Source organism: Ailuropoda melanoleuca, chromosome 5 (assembly GCF_002007445.2).
Source record: "Ailuropoda melanoleuca isolate Jingjing chromosome 5, ASM200744v2, whole genome shotgun sequence".
NCBI lineage: Eukaryota > Metazoa > Chordata > Mammalia > Carnivora > Ursidae > Ailuropoda > Ailuropoda melanoleuca.
The window spans coordinates 42507762-42517953 of record NC_048222.1 but is presented as its reverse complement, the minus strand read 5'-3'; the positions used below and the strand labels follow the sequence as shown (position 1 = coordinate 42517953).

The window sequence follows — 10192 nt, the reverse complement described above, 5'->3', positions numbered from 1 at the left end:
GGAAACTCATAGCTAACAGCCCATGTTGGCCACTCACTAATGGCTGTAACTGTAACACAGCCAGCGGAGGAGCCCCCTTTGTTCACCTACTTCCATCCAGCTGCCTGGGACTGTGAACCCTTTCTCTGGGTCTCCACCTGTGGTGACACCCTCCCCCCTACCCACCTGGGCTCCACCTGGGTGAGAGCTGCCAGGAGTGGTTAAGGCAGAGTTCAGAGTTGGCAGAAAGGATCTCAGTGGCAACCCAAGATTTTGGTTCATCAAGAACAAGTCCCTGGGACCATAGTCCAATTTGTTTCTAGAAAGTCGAGAGCAGTCTGACTTGAAACAAATACGTTTGATAAGAATGCACACTTTGACACGTTGTTCCATCCCAGGGAATTGGGGAGAGCCCCTCCCTGGAAAATCCCAAAAGCCAGTAACCTCTACCACCTCCCTTCATCCCCAGCCTAAATCGAGGAATAACAAGGCTGTGACGAAGCTCACAGGGGTCTGGGCTGCGGATCAGGGCCTGACAGGTCCCTTTGGTGCTGGTTCCCCGGGGCTGACTGCTGGCCCCAGGGAGTGGAGATGGAAGGCGCTGAACAGCAAGGGGGAGATGAGCAGAGAACCAGGAGACAGAGAGACAGGCAGAGGGGAGAGATAGGTAGTGTCACAGACACAGAAGGAAAGACAGGCGAGGAACGGAAGCCAGATGAGAGATGGAAGAGCAGAGGACAAAGTAGAGAGAGAGCCAAGCAACAGAGAAACTGAGGCAAAGAAGAAAATCACGCTGTCTGACCCAACCCACCTGGGTGCAGGAAGCCCCCCAAACCAGTGGGTGAACCTGCCTGCAAGCGCGTCCACACCCGTTCCCTGGCTCTCCGGTCCCCGCCCAACCCCTTCCCTTCTGGTCCTCACCCAACTCACCGGACTTGCCGGCCCCGCGACGCCCCAGGATGGCCAGATTGACCTCGAGTGGCGCGCTCTGCGGCCCGCTGCCCGCGCGGGGTTTCCCGAACACCGAGGACATGGCGACGCTGCTGAGAGGGACAAGGGTCCTCGGTAGAAGGGCCCCGAGCAGCGTGCCCGCCAGTCGGGGCCCAGGAGGACGATCCGCGGGCTCCCCTCGCGCTCGCGGTCTCGGGCCCCGTTGATGTCCGCGCCCGGGGCCCCGGCGTCGAGCGCCGTGCGGGCTGCGTTCCCGCGGCCCGGCCCAGCCCGGCGGGGGAGGAGGAGCCGGTCGATGCCGGGGGGCGGGGCCGCCCCGAGAGCCGCCACACTCCATGTAAGGGCTGCGGGAGCCCCCCGCGGGGCCCGCTCACCCCGCTCCCCGCGCTGGGAGGGAGCTCTGGGCCGGCAGTGCACCCCACAACTGGGCTCCGCCTCGGGGCAGGGCGCCGTCACCGCCCGGAGGGCCCCCGGACCCTGCAGGGAAGGACAAGCACCGGAGAGAGGGAGGCCCGGGGTAGGCGGCTGGAGGGGACGGATGTTTCCAGCCTTTTCTGAGCCTGCGCTCAATCTCTTCCCACCTGCAAGAAAATCCGCTCCTTCCTTTGTTCTACCGAGCTGGCCCCGCCTCCTCCTCCGGGAAGCCTGCTGGGTTCAACTCCCCTGCCTTGCCCTTTCTCTAGGTCACAGTCACAGCCAGCTCAGCCTTGGCACACAACTTCCCCCACTACATTACCCTGCCCTTCGGTATGGGGACTCTCGGCATCACTGCAACCCCAGTCAGAACCCTGGCTCCTGGGAAGGAGCCTTAACCAACATTTCGCGGTCAGTATGGGTCCAGCTTCAAGAAGCTTAACCCATCCTGGATTACTGTTTTCTCCCTGGTGGGAGCTAATGAGTTGCATGTGTTTGGCGCCTAGTGTGTAAATGAGGCATTTTATTCTAAAACCTGGCGTACTCTCTTGCCTATAATGATTTTAGGATTGGTGGATGAGCCTGGTTGGGGTCACCTGTCATTTCTTTTGGGACCCAGGGTAAATCTGGTCATGATGGACACAGAGCAAAGGGCCCACCTGGGAAATCTGGACACTTAGGATCTAGTGCCAGCTCTTTCACGAGGTGACCCTGGATAAGTCACCCCACTTGAGTATTGGTGTCCCCAACTATAGTACTAAAGGAGGGGGAAAATAAATCCAAAATTCCATGATGTAATTCAGGCCTAACAGAGTGACAGCATCAGGTCTGAGTACTTTCTAGAACCCAGTGGAGCCTCTCTTTTGAAATATACTCCAGGGCTAGAGTGGGGTAGGGCATGGGAGTCTCAGAGACCTCTCACTGCAGCCCTTCTCCCTCCAACCCTCCTCCAATTTCCCCTCTTTGCCCCCAGTTAATCTACCCACCCACATGAAAAAGAAACCATGAAAAGCCAGATCAACAGGCAGAGTCTGGGGTCAGAGCCTGTTGATACTAACTTCTCAACCAGGAAGGAAAATTATTTTCCAGGATAGGACGGGAATACTGACTCAGACTAATTGTAATTGTAGGCGATAATGGTAAGACAGCTGTTATTAAGACTGTAAAGTGTTGGGAAGAATTTGTTTAGATTACACCCTCAGGCCAGAATCACTCACCGAGCTAATGCCCAAGGGTTTTCCTTTGAAAAGGAAACCTTTTCCCTAGGTGGGAAAAAAGTGGGAGTCAAATTCCAGCCACCTTCCTGGGTTGGCCCCAGTCTTGTGAGGACAGACTAGTTCTGAATGAGGTTTATGGGGGAGAGCAATTCTCATCAGAGAGCTCCTGGAGAGAGGGTAAGCTGTGGAACTCTGTAGGCCCAAATGGATGTAAACTTGGGCTCTGTTACGGCCCTGCTTGTGTGAGGCTTTAAAACTTTAAAACTCAGACCAAACAGTAGATGGGAAGTGCGAGGAGGTAGGCTCTAGCTTGGTGTGAATCATCGGAGCTATCCCTAGTTACAAGGGACTGTTTTTAGAGGAAGTGAGCTTCCCAACATTGAAGGCAACCAAGGGGGTGACTACCTCAAGGAGGTGTTGTAAGGAGACTGCATCATGACTTGCAGGACGGGATGAGATGACCCCTAACTCTCGTCTAGGTTCAAGATTATTTAAACTAGTTGCCAGCTGATTACTCGGGCCCTCAGCCTTGACTGCTTAGTGACTAAAGTCTGTTCCTCCTATGAGGCTTGGGAGGAAAACAGTGCCAACCTCACAACTGCAACCAGTCCCTTTCCCCATCCTCAGTCTCGTCTGGGCTGCTTGTCCACCCAGAAGTGCCCGTTGTGGACCAGAAAGGCCTTTGGAATCAGCCACTTACTGTCAGACCATGGAATAAGCTACTTTGCTCTTCTGGGCCCCAGTTCCTCATCTTTAAAATAGGGATAATATTAAGGGTTAGAAGAGATGATATAAAAGTGTCCCACCCAGAGTTTGGCCCGTGGCCCAAAAAAGCAAAAGACAGTTTCCTCCACTCCCCCTGGACATGAATAGCAAGCACATACTTCTCACCCACCTCCCAAGAAGCCATAATTGTTTAGCAACCGATAGTTTGGACACTGAAGGTCAAGAGAGAGGTTATTCTGCAAGGGCAAATAGCCCAACCCTCCTGATCCCCTACCCCCAATTTTCAAGGCTCTTATAAGGGGCCCTCAGGTACTCAGAATGAAGAGGATGTGGCACCTGGCCCAGCAGTGAACCAGCAGCAGGTGTTCAATAGAGGTCTCTGAAGTGAATGAGTGGGGTGTGTACAGATCTAAATAGGTAGGGCCTGTGAAGATTTCCACATGCCAGGTCCTACCCTTGCCACCTACCCCCCCAGGAGCCACTCCACATAAAGCTAAGCTTTTGGGAGCCCTTTGTGATGATGTCACTGCATTCCCTGGAGGCACAATATGACAAACACGTCTATGGCTGTTCAATGATAAATTCAGGTGTCAAAGCTAAACAAAACCTTAGGAGTCAGATCCAAGCTCCACTTTACAGATGAAGAACTGAGGCCTGGAGAGGTTGGGTAGCTTTTGCAAGTCAGTGGTAGTACCAGCATTAGAGCCTGGCAAGAATCCTGACTCCTAGTCCAATGCTCTTCCTCAAGCCCAGGCAAGCTCCTCATTACCCTGTGTGCAGAAACACTGCCATGGGTGGCAAGGCCGAGGGTCCACCATCAGGCTCGGAGCATCTCAGGGCTATGTCTCCTTTATCAGACCTCAGGCTCTTTTGGGACAGGGCTTGTGTCTCCTCCATCACACTGGGGATTCCCACTTAGGTTAGAGTCCAGGAGTCCACTTAACAGACCCCTTACTGTGTGCCCATCACAGTGGATAGAGAGATGAACAAAGCTGGATGTGTGTCCTAGAAAGGCTGAGTCTGACACAGACACAGTCCCCCTTTCCTTGCTTCCACCCTAAACCTCGCACAGTATGGGGGTGCAAAGCAGAGAGACAGAGGTTGGTGTAAGGTCGGGCAGAGCCTGGGAACTCCGTGGGCTGCCCACAGCCAGGATAGTTCCTCGTCCTCTCCAAGTCCCAAAGGAATACTCTCTGTCTGGGTAGAGGAAACTCTCACCAGCTGCAGACGACACCCCACTGAGGCCTTGGAAGCAGGGCCAAAGTGCTAGTCCTCAGCCCAGCCTTGGAACCACGAACCCCCACCTTGGGTGACTCCCTCCTTAGTGCCTGGTTACTGAGGGTTGGAGCTGGGTGTGTGCAGTGTCCCAGCCCAGTGAAGCCAGGGCTGGACTTGTGAAAAATTGGCACTGGGAGCCAGCTTCAGCCAAGAAGAGTTGTTCTCCTTTGACTCCTCTCAGGAGAGGGCCAGGCAGTGGTTCTATCTGTTATGTCTGCCAGTTACCAGGTGCCTGGAACAGACCATTTGGGAGGAAACCATGCCCCGTGGGGGTCAGCCCCTCCCCAGTCCTGTTCTATAGCTTGGGCCTGGCAGGAGGCAGCATTTCCCCTGCCCTAAGAAAAGGCTAGTACTGGGCTGGGGCCTGGGCAGCAGATGGAGTTCAATCCAGTCCCACACCTTCGTTCGTAACAAGGAAAAGCCCATGCCATCAGTGGCCCTCCCTTTCCTCATCTGTGAAATGGGAATAGTCAGACACCTTCTCCCTACCCTGGGGCCACCAGCAAGGACAGAATCAGGACTGGGCACCACAGAGTCCACTTTCTTCCAAGAGGGGGGCTGTCATGCTTTCGGCAATGTCTGGCCTCAGGGAAGAAAAGAGGCTGGCAGAGGGCCTGGGATAGTATTTGTGAGGACTCCTGCCCATCCCCTCTATCTCCTCCTACTCTTCCTGTCAAGTCCCTGGGGCAGAGAGTCCCGGATATTTCTGGCTGCCTCCTCCAGGCCTTTGGCTTCCCAGGCTCACACAAATGGTCCCCATATCCCAGCCTTGCTTTGATGGGAGTAAACCGGGTGGGAGTTCCTGGCAGAAGAGGCACATTTGTGTTGGGTCTGCATTTTCCTATGTGAGGATCTGTGCATGTGTATGTGTCCTAGGGGTGAGGGAAGTTCCCCAGCCCCTCCCAACTCTGGCTTTGTCACTGTAAGCCACTCCATACTCCTGAAGAAAGCCTATAGTTGAACATGTCCCGAATGGCAGATACTATCCTACACAGGTCTGGGCCTCGGTTTCCACACCTGTAGAATAAGGTGGCAGGAGAAAATAATCACTAACCTCTCTTCCACCTGACATTTTGGAACCCAAAGTCTTAGCTGGTCCCCAGGAGAGTTCTTTGCAGTGGGGAAAATGCCCTGGGGTGGGCAGCAGGAGGCCTGGGGCTGTCTGCCCCAAGCTACATGACCCTGAGCAATTCCCTTTTTGGTCCTCCACTGTAAATGAAGGGGTTAAACCATATGAGCCTGAAGTTCTTTCCAGTTGTGTCCTCCTGGCAAGAGGTGAATACCCAACACTTGTAGCACAGACAGGCAGCAGAGCATGCATGGTGGTTAGCGCCTATCATATGCTCTATAGTCACACTGGCTGCAAGCGAGTCCTGGCTCTGCCACTCTCTGGCCACGTGACCTTGGGTGTGTGACTAAACTCTTGGTGCCTTCCTTAGTCTCTTCATTCATGAATTAGAAGCTCGTAGTGTTTCTGTAAGCAATACATGGGTAACTACCTGATAAATGAGGAAAAATGACAGTATCTATTCATAGGATTATTGCAAGGACTATAGGAGTCAAAGTGCGTACAAAAGTGCCTGACACAGTACAAGTTCAGTGTTAACTATCATTATTTCAAGAAGCCCTTCCCCTTCCCATCTATTGACATACAATCCCCTCAGCAGCCCCAATACACAGCAGTGGACGGATGAGTGGAGAGTAGCAAGTGGGGAGCAGACATCAGCTTCTCATTCCCAAACCAAGTCATGGAGTACTTCCACATTGCGAGGTTTACTGGACGCTCATCTGCTACGCTCCCACTTTTACAGAGAGGGAAATCGGGGCTGAAAAGGAGACTGAAGTAGCTCAGAGTCAGGGACGGAGGTTCACGTTAAATTAGAACCTGCACCATGGGTGCCTGGATGGCTCACCTGGTTAAGCCGGGACTCTTGATTTTGGCTTCTGCAGGTCACAATCTCAGGGGTCATGAGATTGACCTCCGCGTTAGGCTCTGACCTTAGCGCCAGTCTGCTTGACCTGCCGTTACCCTTCACTGGGGCGCACCTGCACACTCTCTTTCTCTCTAAAATAAAAATAAATAAATAAATAAATAAATAAATAAATAAATAAATAAATAAATAAATAAAATCTTTAGAACGTGCTCCAGACCCCAGCCTGGTCCAGTCTAACATGCTCTACCTCTGCCTCTCTCTCCGGTGCCCAAGTACCTCGGCCCCCCACCAACCAATGGGGTGGGCTAGGTATGCATCCTGTCCTTGCTTCTTCCCAGCTGAATGACCTTGGACAAGTCATGTAATTTCTCTGACTCTCATTTGAAACACTTTATGGATATTGTCCCAATACCATGAGAGAGGTGTTCTTATTGGTCACATTCTGAGGAAACAAGGTCAGAGTTAGGGTACTTGTACAAGAACATACAGCCGTTTTAGTGCAGGTTAAATGGGGATATCTTCGTAAGCAGCCCTCACAGTGCCCCGCACGCAGTAGGTACTCAATATGTGGTCACTATTGTTACTATGCCCCGTACGGAAGTGAGTGACCCTGCAGGTCTCCTGATGCCCGCGGGCCCACAGCCATCCAGCCTGCCGGCCACCACATCACATGGGCCGCACTATCTTTAGACAGGGAGATATTTATATCCCCGGGGGAAGTTTTTTCCGCTCCGGGGGAGCCCCAGAGCCGGTGGCCGCTGAATCCAGGCCCCCCGTGGCGGCCCCCGCCCATCCGGCTCGCCATGCCACGGGCCCCAGACGCCCCGCCGGTGCAGGTGTGGGTGGGCGGCCAGCTCTTCCAGGCCGATCGGGCTCTGCTGGTGGAGCACTGCGGCTTCTTCCGCGGTCTCTTCCGCTCCGGCATGCGGGAGACGCGCGCGGCCGAGGTGCGCCTGGGCGCGCTGAGCGCTGGCGGCTTCCACACCACGCTGCAGGTGCTGCGCGGCGAGAGGCCGGCGCTGGCGGCTGACGAGGAGCTGCTGCAGGCCGTGGAGTGCACCGCCTTCCTGCAGGTGCCGGCGCTAGCGCGCTTCCTGGAGCACAGTCTCACGTCGGACAACTGCGCGCTGCTGTGCGACGCGGCCGCCGTCTTCGGCCTGCACGACCTGTTCCACAGCGCCGCGCTCTTCATCCGCGACGGCGGGCACGAGCTGGCTGCCGAGCTGGCGCTGCCCGAGGCCCGCGCATACGTGGCGGCGCTGCGGCCCAGCAGCTACGTGGCCGTAAGCACGCACACGCCGGCGCCCGGCTTCCTGGAGGACGCGTCGCGCACGCTGTGCTACCTGGACGAGGAGGCGGACGTGTGGCGCACGCTGGCCGCGCTGCCGCTGGAGGCCAGCACGCTGCTGGCGGGCGTGGCCACGCTGGGCAACAAGCTGTACATCGTGGGCGGCGTGCGGGGCGCCAGCAAGGAGGTGGTGGAGCTGGGCTTCTGCTACGACCCCGACGGCGGCACGTGGCGCGAATTCCCCAGCCCGCACCAGCCGCGTTATGACACGGCGCTGGCCGGCTTCGATGGCCGCCTCTATGCCATCGGCGGCGAGTTCCAGAGGACGCCCATGAGCTCTGTGGAGCGCTACGACCCAGCCGCCGGCTGCTGGAGCTTCGTGGCCGACCTGCCTCAGCCGGCCGCGGGCGTGCCCTGCGCCCATGCGCGTGGCCGCCTCTTCGTGTGTCTGTGGCGGCCGGCCGACACCACGGCTGTGGTGGAGTACGCTGTGCGGGCGGACACGTGGCTGCCTGTGGCCGAGCTGCGGCGTCCGCAGAGCTACGGCCACTGCATGGTGGCCCACCGCGACAGTCTCTATGTGGTGCGCAATGGACCGAAAGACGACTTCCTCCACTGCGCCATTGACTGTCTCAACTTGGCCACGGGCCAGTGGACGGCACTACCTGGCCAGTTTGTCAACAGCAAGGGAGCGCTGTTCACGGCAGTAGTGCGCGGCGACACAGTCTATACAGTCAACCGCATGTTTACGCTGCAATATGCCATCGAGGGTGGCACCTGGAGGCTGCTCAGAGAGAAGGCCGGCTTCCCACGGCCTGGCTCCTTGCAGACCTTCCTCCTTAGGCTGCCATCTGGTGCCCCGGGGCCTGTGGCCTCCACCACACCAGAACTATGATCCTGGGCTGGCCTTTAGACGGGGATATCCCGGAGTCTTCGCTGAGCCATGGCTGAGTCTGTAAGGCTGGCCTTCGGAGCTGCTTGGAACTTCCGTCTCTCTGGTTGAGACATGCAGGTTTTGGGCCTTGTGGTGATATGAACATGTCCAAGAAATTCAGAGAGTAACAACAATGCTGGGGTCTGAACCGTCAAATTACTTGGGCTCTGCTGAGAGGTGGTGGGTCAGGATGCCAGTGGATTGCGGGGGTAGGGTTTCAGTAATCTAGGCTTGTGTGTGAATGGGCCAATAACTGAGCATGGCTAGGAGTGAGTTAAGTGATGTTAAACTGCCAGTCAGTTGGCAAGAATTTGGCACCTACTGTGTGCCCGGTACAGTGCTAGGCCTAATGTAGCTGTAGTTGCTAGAGGGGTCCACAAAGCCTAGGGTCTAGCCCGAGACAATGAAAGGTTTACATACACTTGTCTTGATCCACTGAGGGCTAAAGACAACAGTCAAAACAAAAAACTCACGATGGAATAAAAGTATTGAAATCAGGGCAAAGGGAAAATAGGGAGGAGGAAAAAATACATAACTCCAGGAAGGAGAATAGTATATGAAGTGCACAAAGAAGACAGGCAGGGTAATGAGCTGCTGCAGGGGAAGTTCAGACGGTGAAGACTGAGCTCAGAAGAGGAGATGGGGAAAAGCTGGAACAGATGGGAAGAGGCCCTGCGAGCCCAGCCTTTAAGGCAGAACAGCTGTGAATGGAGGCATCTGGGGAGGGGGCAAGGCTGGCATGGCTTGTAGAGACAGTAACTGAGCTGAACCTGGAGCAACACCTGTGAGAGAGAAAGGATGTGGACCGGCAGGGGAGAACTCAGTTGCAAGCCCTTCCCACTCCCTTTTTTGCCATCACCCTGCAGGCAATGGATTATCAACTTCCATGACTTTAGGTCACTTGAGGCAGGAGCACAGTCCTGGCCAGGTCTAACTGCCTCCTCCTCATTCTGCGGGTTAATTCTCTCCTCCAAGCCTCTGCTCCTGCCATTCTCTGGGCCTGGAATGCCTTTCCTCTCCCCCCGCCCCTCTGTTGGCTCTGTACCCACCTCCTCTGGGCAGGCTTGGGTGTTCCCGACCTTGGCCGCCTGCATTGCTTATTGGATCCCTGACTGACATCATTCCGTGTATGTGTGAAATCGTGCACGTGTGCAGATAGCAAGGGCAGAGAGCCTGTCGTGCTAGCAACTGACCTGGGCACTTGCCCACCTACAGCATCAAATGATAAGGTCCTGAAAGAACTGAGGCCAGAGAGGCTGTCCTTGGGGACCTGGTTTTAGAGGAGGACTCTTGTCCCTCCTTTAGAATACTCCTATCCTGATTTCTGGTCACCTGCCTACCTAAGTCCTTCAGCTTCTTCATGCCCTGAGTGTCCCAAATGGTCTCCATCCTCTAAGACCTGAGGCCCGTGGGAAATCCTAGCCTCATCAGAAGTATAGAATGCAGCATCAGCATGGAACCCCTAGCTGCC

At 55.4% G+C, this 10192-nt stretch overlaps 2 protein-coding genes across 2 annotated transcripts in view; one reads left to right on the top strand and one right to left on the bottom strand.

Annotated features, from left to right (window-relative positions):
* The window catches only part of RASL12 (RAS like family 12), a 12388-nt gene extending 11119 nt beyond the window's left edge, over window positions 1-1269 (bottom strand). Inside the window, exon 1 of the mRNA XM_002914249.4 lies at window positions 910-1269. Coding sequence (XP_002914295.2) covers window positions 910-1267 — 358 coding nt within the window. The 5' untranslated portion in view covers window positions 1268-1269. The remainder of the gene's footprint in view (window positions 1-909) is intronic.
* Window positions 1270-7302: 6033 nt separating this feature from the next.
* On the top strand, window positions 7303-9771 carry KBTBD13 (kelch repeat and BTB domain containing 13). The gene has a single exon (XM_002914275.4). The coding sequence runs from the start codon at window positions 7303-7305 to the stop codon at window positions 8680-8682; it is 1380 nt and encodes a 459-aa protein (XP_002914321.3). The 3' UTR covers window positions 8683-9771.
* Window positions 9772-10192: the final 421 nt, after the last annotated feature.